The sequence below is a fragment of the Lathyrus oleraceus genome, chromosome 6, assembly GCF_024323335.1.
Source record: "Lathyrus oleraceus cultivar Zhongwan6 chromosome 6, CAAS_Psat_ZW6_1.0, whole genome shotgun sequence".
NCBI lineage: Eukaryota > Viridiplantae > Streptophyta > Magnoliopsida > Fabales > Fabaceae > Lathyrus > Lathyrus oleraceus.
Window position 1 is genome coordinate 255,734,310 of NC_066584.1, and position 18,052 is coordinate 255,752,361.

The 18,052-nt window shown below is 35.0% G+C and overlaps 2 protein-coding genes and 1 long non-coding RNA gene across 4 annotated transcripts; 1 reads left to right on the forward strand and 2 right to left on the reverse strand.

Moving 5' to 3' along the window:
- The first annotated feature begins 8,797 nt into the window (after positions 1-8,797).
- On the forward strand, positions 8,798-10,629 carry LOC127097687 (alkane hydroxylase MAH1). 2 transcript variants are annotated; one of them, XM_051036184.1, is made up of 2 exons: positions 8,798-9,393; positions 9,511-10,629. In XM_051036184.1, exons 1-2 carry the CDS (start codon positions 8,904-8,906, stop codon positions 10,404-10,406), a joined length of 1,386 nt encoding a protein of 461 aa, XP_050892141.1. In that variant the 5' UTR covers positions 8,798-8,903; the 3' UTR covers positions 10,407-10,629. The 2 variants fall into 2 exon arrangements, with proteins under 2 accessions (XP_050892141.1, XP_050892140.1); XM_051036183.1 differs by having other exon boundaries at positions 8,798-10,629.
- A 971-nt stretch (positions 10,630-11,600) lies between these two features.
- LOC127092650 (ubiquitin domain-containing protein DSK2b) lies at positions 11,601-13,325 on the reverse strand. The gene is made up of 3 exons (XM_051031538.1): positions 13,302-13,325; positions 12,617-12,706; positions 11,601-11,904 (listed from the first exon to the last, which is right to left on the reverse strand). The coding sequence occupies exons 2-3, from the start codon at positions 12,690-12,692 to the stop codon at positions 11,756-11,758; spliced, it is 225 nt and encodes a 74-aa protein (XP_050887495.1). The 5' UTR covers positions 12,693-12,706; positions 13,302-13,325; the 3' UTR covers positions 11,601-11,755.
- A 70-nt stretch (positions 13,326-13,395) lies between these two features.
- On the reverse strand, positions 13,396-14,162 carry LOC127093273 (uncharacterized). Its single transcript, XR_007792507.1, has 3 exons — positions 14,050-14,162; positions 13,643-13,776; positions 13,396-13,495 (listed from the first exon to the last, which is right to left on the reverse strand). It is a non-coding gene; the product is annotated as an uncharacterized LOC127093273 (long non-coding RNA).
- Positions 14,163-18,052: the final 3,890 nt, after the last annotated feature.

Here is an 18,052-nt window from a genome sequence, read left to right on the forward strand (position 1 = left end):
ACATCCTAGCGAGCATGTGTCGTCTCCCCAGTCCGAACTACTTCGACTCTGATGTCTATGCCTGATAGACTAAGTAGGCCCAGGATACGATATCCTGCCGAGTCAGTCTCAGTCAGTTTTCTTTTGTCTCCTTTCAGCCAGTGTGCGTGTGTGTTTGAGCAGCGTTTAGCAACCAATTTTCCTTTCTATTGTGCGTGGATCCCGTAGAGTACTACGGATGCGTAGGGGTGCTAATACCTTCCCTTCGCATAACCGACTCCCGAACCCATTCTCTTTGGTCGCGAGACCATGTTCTTTCCCAGGTTTACTCTGAGCGTTTCCTTTCCCTCTTTTGGGATAAATAACGCACGGTGGCGGCTCTGTTGTTTCTTTCTTTTCCCGCCGGTTTTTCGCGTGATGCGACAACTGCATTCTGCTGATCTTCAAATTTTGGAGAACTTTGAGCACAAGGGTTGACGTCAATTCGTCATCCCAGTGGAGGTCAAAAACACAATGAATATCAAGACTTGGTAGAAGGATTAAGGATCATTTGTATTCAATGTACCCCTTTTCCATGTAAATTACCATTTTCAAATTTGTAAAAATCTATGGAGTCTTGTGATTTACAGACTACCATCCCATTAAATAAAGTTGAGCTTTTATCCAATTGTTTCTACTCTTATTTACTTCAGCCAATAGTTTAAATTTTATTATGATCATTTTGAAAATTTAATTTTTTTTAATTAAAATCATTGTTTTCCTCTCAAAAACATATAAAAGCAACAATTTTTCAAAACAATTAAAAAGGAAGTATCAACAACACTTCAAGAGCAACGAGTCCTCAAGTTCTAAGCATCAGAGGTTCCCCAAGCAGTTGACCCTTCGGGTATCCCTAGTTGTTTGTGTTGATCCGGTTCCCCTGCGAAGCGTTTGTTCCCTAGCGGAGTTCCGATTCTTTTTCCCATCTAAGTTGGTTGATTCAGTATCTTGCGGCATATTATTTCCCGACAGTGTTTCTGTATTTCTCCAACAGGGTTGATCTTCAATAGAGTAAGATCTTTTCCCCATTAGATCGCATTGGTTTCCCCACCAGTCGCCATCCGACTCACTCCCAGTCAGAATTCCCTCCTGGTTCCTGAGCGGTTGTTTTGTGTTTATCTTCTGCATGGTTGTCTCCCATTTGATATGGTGTTTACCTAAAATTCCTTGTGGACTCGAAAACTTCTCCTCTCCTCAGTAGATCTCCTCCTTCGGCTAGATTTGAGCTCGTGGTTTGTGATTTCTCTGTTCTCTAGCAGTTGTCTCCCTCCTTTTGTGGATTGACCGTGGATTGTACCGATGATTCAAATTCTATGGTGGTACTTTATCCCCATACAAATTTCGGTGTCTGTCCTCCCTTAATTGTAGAACGTCAACCCCGTAAGCAGAAAGACTTTAACCTTTCTCCTTCTCCCTACTGAGTTTGTAAAAGACTTTATCCCCATATAGACTATTTATATTTATAATTCTATAATTTCTTTATTATGAAATAAAAATAATTATATGATGATTTATGTTACAAGTATTTTCACATCATTAAAAATTTCTTATAAATTCTTACTACAATTTTTTTTAGTGTAACTCTATAAAATGAAATATAAAATTTTCTATTAAAATGTTCAAAAGATAACAAATAATTCAAAAAGCTACAATGCATCTCATGGGTTACGTGTATTTGACAGCTTAAACTTAAATATCTAAAATAGATACAAGTATAAAAAAGATGTGAAATCAAATGAAAAAAAATTATTCATCATATCTTTTATAATTGTTTAAATTTGCAAAACTAAATCTTATATATCACTCTCAAGTTACAAACATATACATTTCTTTTTATTTGTGCTAAATTGTTATCATTTCTTTTTATTTGTGCTAAATTGTTATCGTTGTTCAAAAGAAACTAGTGATTGTATTCCTATTGCGCAACATATGTGTTAGATATATTTTACAACTTAAAATTAAATATCTAAAATAGATACAAGCATCAAACACTACGCCAAATAAGGGAAAAGAGGGCGCTTATTTTGGCCTATAACAGCGCTTTTAAGCGCCCTCTAAAGTGGCGCTGGCATAGGTAAAGACAGCGCTTTGTTTTCCTGGAGAAAGCGCTGTCTAAAGGGCCACATTATAGTGCGCTTTATGAAAAAAGCGCCCTCTGGAGTGGTCCATAAAGGGACACCTTAGAGGGCGCTTTCTGGAAAAAGCGCCCTCTAAAGTTGTCAATGTAAAGTGTTTAGAGGGTGCTTTCTGGAAAAAGCGCCCTCTAAAGTTGTCAATGTAAAGTGTTCAGAGGGCGCTTATTTTTTTAAAATAACTAACACTTTAGAGGGCGCTTTCTGCAGAAAGCGCCCTCTAAAGTTGTCAATGTAAAGTGTTTAGAGGGCGCTTTCTGGACAAAGCGCCCTCTAAAGTTCTCAATGTAAAGTGTTTAGAGGGCGCTTCCTACAGAAAACGCCCTCTAAAGTGTTAGTTATTTAAAAAAAATTTGTTTGAAAAACAGTGGATATTTAATTGGTAACCTGTTCGCATGCTGCAAAAGTGTAAAATTCATATTGATTTCATCCTTTAATCCAATGTTATACACCATTAATCCATTGATATATACAACATGAATCCATTTATATACAACATTAATCCTCCATATATACAACATTAATATATGATTCTTTGATCAACAATATACAACAACATATTCATGATTTAGTAAAAGTACAACAACAATATACAACATATATACAACAACAGCATACAACAACAACATTCCATACATATATGTACAATAATATACAACCTAGCTATATGATTCTTTGATCAACAATGAATTGACACAATTCATCCTTCATTTCATCCAAATGAGCTCTTGAGTAAGATTTGTATTCCTCAAAGTACTACAATTAAGAGAATAAAACATATTCATGATTTAGTAACAAATTAGATGAGTTATCCGATAATATTAAAATAAACCCTAAGTTATTATTCCATACCATTTTTGGGATGTCTATACGATTCAACGCAATGATATCTCTCATAAATCTCAATACAAAAAATCCGCAATCGACCGAATTATTTTGCTGAGGACACTACACAGAAAAACAAACAATATATATATAGTTAATTTCTTACAAACACTATTATAAGCAAAAAAACAAACACTATTATAAGCAAAAATAAGATACTTAATATATACCTGAACTCTGACCCAGGTAATGTCCTTCCTAATGCGGTAATTCTTTTTCGATCTAAATTTTATTATTGCCCTAACAAAATAAAAACGTATATTGAGATCAATCTGACAGACATAATTAAATATAGAAATACACATGAATATTTAGGGGAATTTCACTTACGTGTCAACCGTCTTCTTCAAACCCGGATATTTACTCCAATCACCCGATAACGAATCGAGATAATACACTATTAGTCTCGAAAGATCCATAGCAACCAACACCCAGTGACCACTGTAAAATAAAACAAAAATTTGGATGAATGAAAATTTTCTACGTAAAAGATATACATAGATTAGAATGAAATTATTAGAAAGAAAATCTAACCCGTTGCCAGAATTAAACGGTAAAAAATACAAACTGCGTGTAGTATTATCGCCGGCCGCCATGAATCTATCGACTAGATCATTCTTTACGGATGTTGGATTTTTCGATATTAACATTGCGTTGACACGGGAAGCAGCAATAAAATTGAAACGGTTACACAATTCAGTTCCCCGCATCAATTTGTCATACATATACCTTAAATAGAAACATAATAAATATTAGACTACTCATTGAAATGTGTAAATAAATTGTTCAACTAAGTAAATTATAGATTGATCGGAGTACCATATGTATGTATGAATGATAGCGATGCCCAATTCGTCGTGCTCAAAAAGTTGTTGCATGTCCTCCTTTGCAATTATTTCGAAATGAGCTTTTCCGAAAACACCTTCATCAAAATCTATACTACGAATGGACCCGTCCATAATATCGGACTCTTCCACCATTTTCTCAAGACGCATCATAATTTGAGATTTTGTCCCGGCCGTCGTTGGAATATCCTTCGTTGGAATATCCTTCGTTGGAATATCCTTACCATCGCTTTTCAACTTTCGACCGGGAACCTAAAAATTCATATAAAATAAATCATTACTTTTTGTGATGCAAAAGAATCGTTGTGTATATAATTCAATGGGTATATATATTTGTACCTCTTTTTGAGATGCAACCGACTCGATGCGTCTTGAAATCCCTTTACCAGCTTTAGGGGTGGGTCTTGTAGGAGTCTAACATTACCATGTAATAAGGATTGATTAAATATCATAATTGTAGCTGAATTGAAATGTGAATACTAAATATTCATAATCATTTAGAACATATATACCTCGGCATCAGGGAAAATTAGATCTGACGGCCAACCAACAAAGGATCCGACTGCATCTCGCATCAACGTTGTCTCTGAAACAACGTCGGGTAATGGTAGACGGGCGTCCGTATCTAATACGAGGTCAACCGAAACTTTCATAAATCCCACCGGGAGGGGATTATGGTGAAGTAATTCACCCGAAGTATTGTGCACTTTTCCCTTGCCAACCATGCGATAAGTTGGTGACGATAGATACAGCTGACAAGGTGAAATGCCCTAAACCAATAATAAATGTTATTGTTAACTTGTATATGTGTCAAGTAAAAAAGTGCTATTTTAATTTCATAATAACATATATAATTACCTCGAGAAATTTCGGTTGATGATTGATACTAGCTCGGTCACTAGTATCTTTTGCCTCGGAAGCGCACCTTTCCTCTCTATACCTTGCATTCTCGTTTTGCAGTTGGAGTACTTGTGCCCTTAACTCCGCCAAGGTCTCCATCACCTCTTTGTTGGTAGGATTTTTTGTTTTGGTTTTTTTATAAAATGACGACGGAGTCACACCAAAACCCTTACCCCTCACACGACCGGAATACTCAGGAACATTTAGTACTCGACTAAGTACGCTCCTGCAATCCTGGACCTCGGTTGAAGGTACGGTTTGGGATAAAGTCTCCTGAAATATTATTAGAGGAGATTAAAAATGAATTATATGTCTAACAAAATTTTCGATATAATTAAAGAAATAATGTTACATATACTTACACATTCGTCATAAACATTTTGGACCGCTTCAACGACAGCCCCATCCTTCCCAACCCGAGCAGCCTTCCATAATACGTGCTCCGGAAGAGATGTTGCATCACTTTTCTCCTCGGCTAGCTACACATTGAATTAGATTATAAGATCATCAATTATAACATATTGTGACAATGTATAAGCTCATAGCATTTGAATATACTCACAATTCTTTGTTGTAACCGTGCATAACCCGTACGCCCTTTTTTGTACGGATACGCGGGTTTTGATGCCCTTTTCCTATTTATGTCGCTTACTTCCTGGATAAAAAAGTTTAAGGCATATTAGAACCAAGTAATTTAACAATTGTATAATACCATAATTAATAGACATTACATGGAATTTTTCGTTTCTTCGTTTGGCGACAAAGTTATCCCATTCATCGGCTGAAATAATCTCGGCATACTTCATTGGCCGTTCTCCTTCAACAAATTTTCCTTCCTCATCCTTGAGAAATTTGTTGCACAAAAAGGATCGAAATCCTCGGAGTCTTTTTCCGGCCAATTGAATACAATATTTTTGCCGGCTTTCATCGATGTGAAAGGATCTCTAAAAAACATACAAATGGAGTGTGTTATTATAAAGTAATATTATAACAATATATGGTTAACAAATAGTCAACAAAAAAAACATATAACAATATATGGTAAGTACCTGTATCTCCGACCATATTTTTTCCTTGCCAACCTTCAAGTCCGGACTTCTCCAATTATCACATGTAATCGGAATATGTTGGCGAACAAGGAAACCAATGTAACTTGCCAACATTGAACCGTTAGGCTCAATTAGTTGGTCTTCAGCACTCCAATGTACTTCAAATTTTACACCCTTGTCTCTTGCACGAATGATTGACTTCATAACAGTCAATCCTCGTTTGATTTCTTTTTCAACATTATTACGTGATTCATTCGCGGCATGGGTATCGTCTTGGTTAGCCATTTTATCTGTAATATAGAAATGATTCAATAAGATCCAAGTAAGACAATGATTCAATACGTGAACACATTCATATACCTTCCATTTCTCTCATGTTACAACAATCTAAACTCTTTTTTTTTATCATTATTGAATACAAACTCACACACACCTACTGCATGCAAAAGACCAATGCAAACTTATGGTGTTTGGAACATGAACAAACTTGCATCCATAATCATCAAACTTCCAAGCACAAGCTCAAACACACTTCAAATATATCAGTTTTCAATCAGAAATAAAAAACTCAGTTTGCCCTAAACAACATTAATCAACATAATGCACAAAATGAAAAACTAAGTTTAGAAAATGCCCTAATCAAACACATGAAGAAAGTGAACGGTAACGATGGAGAAGAGAAATACCTTAAAGGTGACGGTAACGATGGAGAAGAAAGTGAACAGTGACGGTGGAAGAGGTTAACGCAGTGAACGTGAACGGTGATGGAGGGAGAACGAACGGCGACGATGACGGTGAGGGAGGGAGAACGAACGGAGGACGAGAGTAATCGCAGTTGAGAGAAAACCCAGTTACATAAACGAAATAGCTTATAGAGAGGGAAAATAAAGAGACATGCAGTATATGTTATAATTTTAATGTTTACTAAAGGGAACCTTAGAGGGCGCTTTTTTATAAAAAGTGCCCTCTAAAGGGGGCCTAAGAGGGCGCTTCTGAAAGCGCTCTCTAAGGCTTTCCAAAAGCGCCTTCTAAACTGGAAATGTACATGGACTTAGAGAGCGCTTTTTCAAAAGCGCCCTCTAAGGGTAACCTTAGAGGGCGCTTTCACAAAAGCGCCCTCTATTGTTGTCCCTCCATTTTTTTTTTGGCTTCACTTTAGAGGGCGCTTTGTTACAAAAGCGCCCTCTAAAGGGGGCCTAAGAGGGCGCTTCTAAAAGCGCTCTCTAAGGCTTTCCAAAAGCGCCTTATAAACTGGAAATGTACATGGACATAGAGAGCGCTTTTTTAGAAGCGCCCTCTAAGGTTACCCTTAGAGGGCGCTTTCAATAAAGCGTCCTCTATTGGTGTCCCTCCATTTCCTCATTATTTTTTCGCTTCACTTTAGAGTGCGCTTTGTTACAAAAGCGCCCTCTAAAGTGCGTAGTCTATTCCAATAGTATGCTCCTTATTTTTTCTCTTCACTTTAGAGTGCGCTTTTGTAATAAAGCGCCCTCTAAGGGGCGTTGTCTATTCCAGTTTTTGGCGTAGTGAAAGATATGAATGCAAATGAAAAAAAATTCTTATAAGAAACCAGAAATGAATGAAGTTGGATAACTCATGATCTTGAACGGTTGTCTTGATCTGCATTACGAAAGCGTGAGGTGAATCTGATTGGTTAGCACCCTAACGCTCAAATCAGTTCAAGATTCAATATGAGTGTATTGAAAATTAAAGATCAGATAATATATCTTTTTCTTTGAGTGTTAACTTATTTTATACCTTGGTTCATATGGAATGAATTTAAGATGAATTGAGTCTTTGGACGATCTAAAATAAAAACTATTAATTATATATTTTAGAGAAAATGGATGATACACTGACAGTGTAAATTTATTTTATACTGTCAACCAATGACGACCATGCATTCTGTCAAGTCAGACTGAAAATTTTAAAATAATTATATAACATGAATGACATTGTAAAAAAAATTTAGACTGCCAATGCATCACCACTAAACCCTATATTTTATAAATATTTAAATATACAAAATTAAATCTTCTCGTACAAAGATATATATTCCTTTTTATTTATGATTAGTTTTTATCTTTGTTCAAAATAAAGTATTGATTATATTCCTTACTGCGCATCACATGGATTACACTTATTTTACAACTTAAAACAAGTACAAAAAATAAAAAACATATGAAATCAAATGGAAAAAAACTATTGACCATATCTTTATAGATATTTAAATTTCCAAAACTAAATCTTTAATATCACTCAACTTATTTATGATTAATTCTTATTATTGTTCAAAATCAAATATTATTATATTTGTCAAAACGAATTCATAATAAATTATTTAAATTCAACACAAAATAAATTAAAACTAATTTGTATATCCGCTGGTCTTAATCTAATTTTAGTATAATTTAAAAAAGTATCCCTTAATTAATATAAGATATTTTATCATTAATAAGCGAGTTCACGATTCGAATCGGCCAAACTTGATGGCCACAAACGCCAGGTTAAATTGCTTTTTGATTTTCTATTTTTCGACATTCTCAAAACATATTTTTCTTTATCTTCATTCTCAAAATATATATATATATATTCTTTTTCTTTCTCAATTTTATCTGCAGTTAATTTTAAAAATAATAATATCAGCAACTTTTATTATTTTATAAAAGTTTAAAACACCGACTCGTAACGCACGTCAGTTGGTAAAAGATAGGTTGACACTCTTTTTAACATCTACACCTAAATGGTATAGGTAAAATCTACTAATTTTAAATTCTAGTAATTTATCTTACATTGATTTTTATGCAAGAATCTTTTGCATTGTTATTTACATATGGTGTAGAATAAGGTGTATGGAAATGCAGTGTCAAAATAGCATACTTCCACGTCAGTTATAGGTACTAGAAATAAATTTGTATTCCTTTATAGGTAGGTTGTAGGTTGGCCATTTCTGAAAGTGCAAACTGATGTATGCTCATCTTTAATTTTGAGTATATATCTTATCCTCTCATCCTTTTCTTCAAGATATCATTCACATATACAATTTGAATCACATACTCTTTAGCCTCAGTACAATGAACTTGTATCAATTCATTTTATTGTTCCTATCCATTTTCTTCATCATAGTATACAATATATGGAGGCGCACCAAAAATGTTGTTGCACTAAATTGGCCAATAATTGGCATGCTACCATCACTTCTCCTTAATCTATCCAATTTTCATGATTTTATAACCTTAGGTTCCAAACACTATGGAACCACATTTCATTTTAAAGGACCTTGGCTCACAAACATGGCCAACATTATCATCACTTGTGATCCCATGAATGTGAACCACATCACCAGCAAAAATTTCAGCAACTATGGGAAAGGATCTGATTTCCTTGAGATTTTTGATGCTTTCGGTGTTGGTATTTTTAATTTGGATTCCAATGAATGGAAACAAGAGAGGGCACTACTTCATTCGTTGCTAAAAAGGAAAAGCTTTGAGAGTTTCCATCAAAATAACATTCAAAAAAAGCTAGAGAGTTGCCTATTACCACTTCTTGATCTTTCATGCAAAGGTGTACAAGTACTTGATTTACAAGATATTTTTGAGAGGTTTTCCTTTGACATCGCGTGTACTTTTTTATTTGGATTTGATCCAAATTCCCTTCCTTACAACTTCAATGAATTTTCAGATGTTGCTTATGTAAAAGCCCTTGCTGTGCTTGATGATACGCATTTGTCCAGACACCTAATTCCAAAATGTATTTGGAAGGTACAAAAATGGCTACAAATAGGTCAAGAAAGGAAGAGAAAGGTAGCTCGAGAAAATCTTCACCAATTCTTGTACAAGTGTATAACTTATTCGAAAGGTCTGGATGAATATCACCCATGCTTGCTAAAAGAGTTAATGAAAAGAGGCATGGGAAATGATGAAAGGGTTGAGAAGCATTATCTTAGAGACACTGCACTCAATCTCTTACTTGCAGGAGATGGAACAATTAGTTCAGGTCTGAGTTGGTTCTTTTGGCTTGTTTCAACTCATCCTATTGTGGAAGCTAAAATCATTCAAGAGATCAAAGATAACTATTTAGCACAAGAGGAGAATTCTATTACAAATTTAAGTATGGAAGACATTGATAAGCTAGTGTATCTTCATGGAGCTATATGTGAAGCCTTAAGGCTTTATCCACCTGTACCATTTGAGCACAAGTGTGCAGTCAAATCTGATGTACTACCTAGTGGACACCATGTTAGTGCAAATACAAAGTTAATATATTTTTTTTATGCAATGGGAAGGATGGAAGAAATATGGGGAGAGGATTGCTTGGAGTTTAAGCCAGAGAGATGGATATCAGAGAATGGACAGAATATACATGTTCCGTCTTACAAGTTCATAGCATTCAATGCAGGTCCAAGAAGTTGTATTGGAAAAGGTATAAGCCTTATTCAAATGAAAATGGTTGCAACTTCTATTTTATGGAAGTTTCACATACATGCTGTGGAAAGTCAACGTGTAACACCAAAGATTTCTATTGTTCTTCGCATGGAGCATGGCTTGAAAGTCAAAGTTAGTAAAAGATGCATCTGATATAAGAATTATAATAAGTTTTGTGATGTCAATATACATTTTCTGTGTTTCCTTCAACCTATATGCATGTGCACTGTTGTCATAATTAAATAATGTTATGGTGAGACTATGTTATTTTGTATTTGTGTTTGTTACTATGAAATGGATGCATATCTTTAATGTAATTCAATTAGTTTTACCTTTTATATATAATTTTTAAAAGAGATTAATACTCCTTCTATTTGATTAGGTTGCCTCCATCCGATTAAACATAAAAGTTTCTTTCCTAAACACACCATTTCATCGTTTTTCACATATGAATCACAACATTCGTCCATTTCATGACTAGACCATTCAAGGAAGGGGATGTGAATATTGGTTATTTCCAATTATAGGACCATCACTTTCTATCATTATCATTTCATTGAACTTTCGATTTGGTATGATGACGCATTTATTATTGGTCATTGTAATTTCGTTAGGACCATTAATGATGACGTCCCATACACCCTTATCAACGGAGTTGATGTGGATATGCATACAAGCTTTTCAATAACCACTACAACAAACAAGACCTTAGACAGCGCTTTTTTTAGCCTTAGACAGCGCTTTAAAGCGCTGTCTAAACCTCCGCTGCTAAAGGTTTAGACAGCGCTTTTTTAAATCTTAAAAGCGCTGTCTAAGCCCCCCCCCTTAGACAGCGCTTTGGCCAAAAGCGCTTTCTAAGACCCTCCTATTTTAATTTTTTTAGGTATACCTTAGACAGCGCTTTTCAAAAAGCGCTGTCTAAGCCCCCCCCTTAGACAGCGCTTTTGCCTAAAGCGCTTTCTAATCCCCCCCTTAGACAGCGCTTTTTACAAAAGCGCTGTCTAAGGTATACGAAAATTTTTGAAGCTTTTGTTTTAAACCACATTTTTTCCAGGTTTATAAACCAGAATTTGACAGACAATTATCACATTTTATATATGCCATTTTGGCCTTTTTTCTACCAATTTTTGGCTAACAAATATATATATATATACCAATTCAAACCAATTTTGCCTTAAATGTATCAAAATATATACAAATTTATGTACACATTTACAAGTCATTACATATACTACAAATGTACACATTAATTACACAAATTTATGAACAAACATTGAGCTCTATCATGAATTGACACCACTCCTCTTTGATTTCGTCCACTTGATCCTTTGTATAAAATGCACAGTAACAATGTATATAATCTACACCATTTCAGCTCTGACCACTATAATTTGGACAGATTTCTGATTTTATTTAAATACCCAACAAGGCACTTGAACATAGTGGTCAACCTCCAAAGTCTGCTGCAGTAGAGAAAAAAAAGCAATTTGCTGAATTATCTTCTACTGACCAGAATTCCCCAAAAGGCGTTCAACGGCTGCATGAACATTCCCTGAAGTGGCAATGAGAGCCCTAATGTTCTCTTGTGTGTCGAAGAATCCCATCTCTTGAAGTTGTGAAAGTTGGGTAGCATACAATTGCTCCGGTGGCTCTGAGAAGGCAAAAGTCAGTGAGCAGTACAAAATCTAAGCCAAATTCATTAGTAGGTCCCCACCCAGACTATTTATTTAAAAATCTTTTTATAAGATTCGTATGTTTGGAAGTTTATAATTGGGTCACCGTGATTCAAAAATATCCATGGGATGAAACTTCATAAAAGCAAAGGATCAAATCTGATATTTTGAAAATTGGGACCGAACTGTCAAATTTTAATGGTCCCTACAGTTTCAAAATTTCTAATAGGCTCCCTGAATTCAACATACTCTTAGAAACTTGTATGATTTCTTCATAAGCAAGAACCGATTAGATTTTTTTTAATTGAAGACCCAGTTACAAAAATTAAAATGAAGACTTGTAGAAATGGAATGAAGCCATAATATGTATGTCTCCCTACTTGTACTGTTAAAATTAGAGTGAAACAAGATCGCATACATTTCATTCCATCCAATACCTCACTATTCTTCCTATTTTTATTGGGAGATATGAGATAGAACATGTCTTTTCTTCCGCTTCATCTTAAAATATACAAACATTAAATGGTAACTTTATTTTATTCTATTCCACACTAAACCATCCTGTTCGTTCCATTAGGTGCCATAATGAACTAAATATACAAAGATAGCCTAATTCTTAAATAGTATCAGGAGCAACAGATTAGCACAAACTGAAATATATTGAGAGAAATAGAAGACTACAATGCTAACCATTTGATCTATTTGGAACAGCTAGGCTACCAGCTCCAAGTCCACCAAACATGCTGGATAACATCTCCAGCCCCATGTTGTTAACAGGACCTGCCAATAAAACAAGTTGATAATGATTTCAAAGAAATGTTACAACTTATGTTTGCGCATCATTCAAAATAGCCACCACCTAACTTACCCCCATTTATACATTCAATTCAACATTAATTACTTTTTCCAATTGTACCATCTAAGTAATACTACTTGCATCACTCCCAACTCAATATCTGACACTTAATATTTATGATAAAATTACTCTCCCATTTATACGTATTGCTTAATGTGTGTGAATTGGTCTACTGGCTCAATTATATTAGGACGGGTATTTTTATGAATTGGCTAACAAAGTCTGTGGAGGTAGTCGCCACCAAAGTATAATTCATAATCAAATTCTCATTTTAGTTTAACAGCAGAACCTAAATATCTTCATTCAAAGAACAAGTGGAAGAAAACTCTCCATTATATTCTTCAATGATCAGCTGATTCAAAAATTATAATTCATTAAATTCAACTACTCCAGCATGGATGGATAATCTTAAGATATAGTTAATCAATTTGAATAGCCAATGAAATATCAAAACAACAACATAAAAGCAAACAGTGTGAATTATCAAAAATCAAGAGAATGGGGGGTTATATAGTGTACCAGTCCCTCCACCAGTTTGACCCAATTCCCTGCAACAAGATACTAGATTAATAAAGCAAAAACATTATTAACCAAAAATTATAAGATAAAAATACTTAGAAATACACAAGATGGCTAAATAACCTAATTAAGTTTACAGAGAGGAGCTGTAGTAAAGAACTGACTCACCTCCATCCCATGGAGTATCATCAGGACTGCAATCCAAAGCAGACAAGAAAGCAGAAATTGCTTATCCATTCATACTTAAAGAAAGTGAAATAAAATAAAAACAAAAAGTGACAAAATTATACAAGTACATACATAATCCTATGCATCTTTCTACAATTATGAATCGAACTCACCCAAATATGACAGCATTCCACAGCATGATGTTGTTATCCTGAGGCGCACCACTGATTCCTGCAGGTGGATCATGTTGCAGCCTCTTAAAATCTCTCATCAGTCTCTTCCTAGCAGGAGTCGACATCGCTAGCACCTATGAAATAAACAACAGGCACAAAAGTTACGCATAAGAAAACCTAGATCAATATATGCATGTGAGACACAAACAAATTGATAATTCAATTTGGTAGAATTTCCATAATCAATCGTAAGAAAACAAAATAATGATAAAATTCGGCAGCAATCTCACAGAAAGAGTGGTGATTTCAATTTTAGGGTTTTGATTCAGATCCAAGCGAAAACGATGATTAAAACTGATTGAATGATAAATAGAAATAATGAAATGAAAATGGAGAAATAGACTGACCGATGAGATGGGAAAGGGAAAAGGAAGTAAGTAAGAGGTGAGATCGAATGGAAAGCAAGGGCGGCTGAGGGAAAAGTTGGTTTTAGAATTTAGAAGAGGCGTGGTGTTAAAAGCGCTTTCTAAACCCCCTTAGACAACGCTTTTGGTTTTAATTTTTTTTTTAATTTAAAGACTTTAGACAGCGCTTTATCAAAAGCGCTGTCTAAAGTCTATATTTAAAAGCGCTTTCTAAAAGCGCTGTCTAAGGGGGGGTCTTAGACAGCGCTTTTAGAAAGCGCTGTCTAAGACCCCCCCTTAGACAGCGCTTTCATTAATTTTTTGGAACATTTTCCGTGTTTTATTTTAATTTTAACCTTAGACAGCGCTTTCTTTTAAAAGCGCTGTCTAAGATGCGCTGTTAAAAGTCATTTTTGGCGTAGTGAACCATAATTCCCACCGGTAAAAATAGATGCTCTATTATATGCCCCTTTAGGTTTGGGAGCCATTATCTAATAAGAAAATCTTAAGCACGGAATAAACCAGAGCTCGTGATATCACTTGTTAAACTATAGGCTTAGATATAGAATGGGTGAATAGATCACAAGTTTAAAATTTGAACCAAAATTGGTTTTGAAAAAGTTTATAGTGCGGAATCTGGTTTCAAAAATTTCCCAGATCAAAAATCGTCTAACTGAACCTACTATGAAAAAGATCAGATATCCGTAGAGGTGTCAATACAATAATAATAATCCACAAGTCAATCAACAACAGCTAATCGCAACTAGTTGAATACAATACAATAGGAAAAATCTATCTCCAATGAACAAACACTACATAAAGCTTCAAACATATTATATTTACTTTTCAAAATGTGTGTATACAAGAGATGAAGAAATCAAAATCTACAAACCCTAAGTTGATGTTGACTCTACCATCTCCAAAACCCATGATCAAAGATTGATCAAGTAACGAATAATGTAGCTTCAATTCAACTATTCTTTCTACTTCCTTGCAAGACACTCCTTGTCCCAAGGCTTTGACCCGGTGGAATTAATCACAAGCGCACACTTGCTAAAACCCCATATTTGCCAACATGATCCAACGTCTCATGCTACTCCCTTGCAAGGCACCCCTTGTCCCAAGGTTTTCACTCGATCGGATCCGAATTGCACAATCGTGTCTAAAACCTTCAAATTCTAAAAGATCTTGAAGGAAAACCCCAACTCTATTTTCTGATTTGAATCCCTTAAAATTCCTGACCCAATATTCTCGGTACAACAAACCTAATTGTGAATTTTTTTTGAAAAAATTTCAAGTTACAGCTGGGGTTTCTTGGCCCTCCAATGTTTGCAAGTGAAGACAACATCTTCCTTTATTTATAGGGAATGTGTTTGGATCCAAATACGTGCGGAATGATGCAAAATTTATGCAAAACGAACTTGATCCAAGTGTGTGAAAGGTGTGACTTGAAACTCATCAAAACTTAGCCAAATGATATTTTTTATGTGTCAATTAACTTCTGAAGTCTTGTTAAAACATGTTTAGGTCAAAAAAATTTGCTAGTTTGTCTTGGAATTGAGATTAGTCATGATCCAATTTCAGACAATCGTGATTTCTTCAGTTTCAAGTTATCATGTTCAACTCAATGGGGCATCCTACTCAAAAGGATTTTTGATCCCATTCTTTTTTCAATGTGTTAACATCATGGCCAAGATTATAATGTGCTAAGAAAGGTTTAATTTGTAGGTTTGAGCACAAAGTTATGGCATGTTGAAGTTGGCATGAAAAACTAGTTATGTGACTTAGAAAAATTTGAGTGCTTCATGACTGGACTGGAAATAACCTATAATGTCTCAATGAATTCCATGGCCTTCCAAGAATATTCTGACTTTGGTCCTTGAAGAAAACATGTAGATGGAATCACAATTGAAATTGTGAAAAAAGAATCAGCTTCATATGTTGAAAATTGAAGAAGTTATGATCCTTGAAAGTTGGGGAAAAGTCACTTGAAAATACGTCAAATTTCACGAAGTCCACAAATGACCCATAATGTCTCCAAACTTTTTATGATCCTCCAAGAATAATTGGCTCTTGTCATGTAAATAGAAGTGTTATAGGATGTTGAGAAGACTCATATGAAAAAAGAAGCATTCAAAAATGTTGATAATTGAAGGAGTTGTGATCTTTGGAACTTTGACTTCAAAATGTTGACTTTTAGGTCAAACCACTTGGAACAAACTTGTGTATTTGGACTTTCCTTTCACTTCAAAGCACATGGGTGATCATATGAACTCAAGATGAGTTGTACTTGATTGACTCTTGATTAAATGGCCCAAAGCTTGAAGTTACTTCTTGAGGAAGGTATGGAAATAAACACATGAACCTTTGACTTTCCTTGAGAAGTAAGCCACCAAACATTGAGATGCTCTCAATTTGAGAATCCCTACCTTGAACAATAGACTTAAGAGAAATAATACATATTTTTTGTATTTTATTAATGGTCAGATGATCAATGAATCAAATAAACACAAAGGTAAAATACCATCTTAGAGGTGCTTGGTGATTCCTGTAAAAGCACAACCAAAGATGGATAGGGGGAATGACCAAAATGTGACCTTGCTTGTATGGAAAAATGCAAATGAGATGTGGGATATTAAGGCTAAAAATTAGGGTATGACAGATGCCCCTATTTAAGTTTCTTCAATTTGGAGATATGAAGGTTGAAATCTTCGTCTCAACAAGATTAGAGAGACTTAAATATTAAAGACCCAATTTTTGGCCCTAAGATACCGCATGATGTTTATGATATGATATGAATGCAAACCAGGATCTCTATGGGGAATATAGCGCCACGAGAGACAAAGAACTTCTAAATAAAAGAGGAGACTGAAATTTTGTAGGGGAATGATAGATTCCGAAAGGGTACCCGATTGGGGACAAACAAAGTTCCACAGGGGAAAACAGAAGAACTCGAGAATAACCAATGCATGGTTAGAAAACGAGCTAAAGATCCCATGAGGAAGACTTATCAAAGCAAGACTTTATCGGGGAAATGAAACATCAACAGGTAAAACCCCGACTCCAATAGGAGAGGAATATTAACTAACTATCAGTTGAGTGATAGATTAATAAAGGTAATAAGCTCAAACATAATGATTACAAACTACCAACCAAGTGGTAACTTAACAAAAGTAACCAGTCAAAGGTAAAAGAAATATTACCTACTATCAGACGAGTGATAACTTAACAAAGGTAATAAATCAAGGATAATGATTACTAACTACCAACCAAGTGATAGCTTAATAAAGGTAATCGATCAAAGGTAAAAGGAATATTACTTACTATCAACCGAGTGACAGCTTAACAAAGGAAATAAACCAAAAGCAGAATGTTTACCAACTACCAGCCAAGTGATAGCATAACTAAGGTAACTAGTCAAAGGTAAAAGGAATATTACCTACTATCAGCCGAGTGATAGCTTAATAAAGGTAATAAATCAAGGAGAATGATTACCAACTACCAGCCAAGTGATAACTTAACAAAGGTAACCAATCAAAGGTAAAAGGAATAGTACCTACTATCAGCCGATTGATAGCTTAACAAAGGTAATAAATCAAGGAGAATAATTACCAACTACCAGCTGAAGCTAGCAGAAATATACCCAAACGTATCGCACGCTCGAACATACAACAAAGTCTCCATCGAACTTTATTTATCCCCAAAGGGAATGGAAAACATCGATAAAACCCGGTGGAAAGAGATATGATGGGTAAGGAGGTCGGTTATGAAAGGGGAAGATATTAGCACCCCAAACATCCATGGTACTCCATGGGAACCGTTTTGATTTTTCTCGCTCGAATAGGTGTTATATCTAAATATTACTCGTAAAAGAATGGGAAAGGAAAGAGAAATAGATAAGGTACTTGGTGAGGATTAGGGCTCTTATGCCTACGTATTCTCATTGTGCAATAAGGAATTCAGAGCTCCGTAGTTCAAAGAACTAGTGGTGGGAGATGAAAAGAAG

Coding starts and splice junctions, on each gene's coding strand:
- LOC127097687 (XM_051036183.1), top strand. CDS start 8,904: ATGAACTTGTATCAATTCATTTTATTGTTCCTATCCATTTTCTTCATC.
- LOC127092650 (XM_051031538.1), bottom strand. CDS start 12,692: ATGGGGCTGGAGATGTTATCCAGCATGTTTGGTGGACTTGGAGCTGGT. Junction 11,905..12,616: donor TGTTCCAAATAGATCAAATG/GTTAGCATTGTA, acceptor TTGCCTTCTCAG/AGCCACCGGAGCAATTGTAT.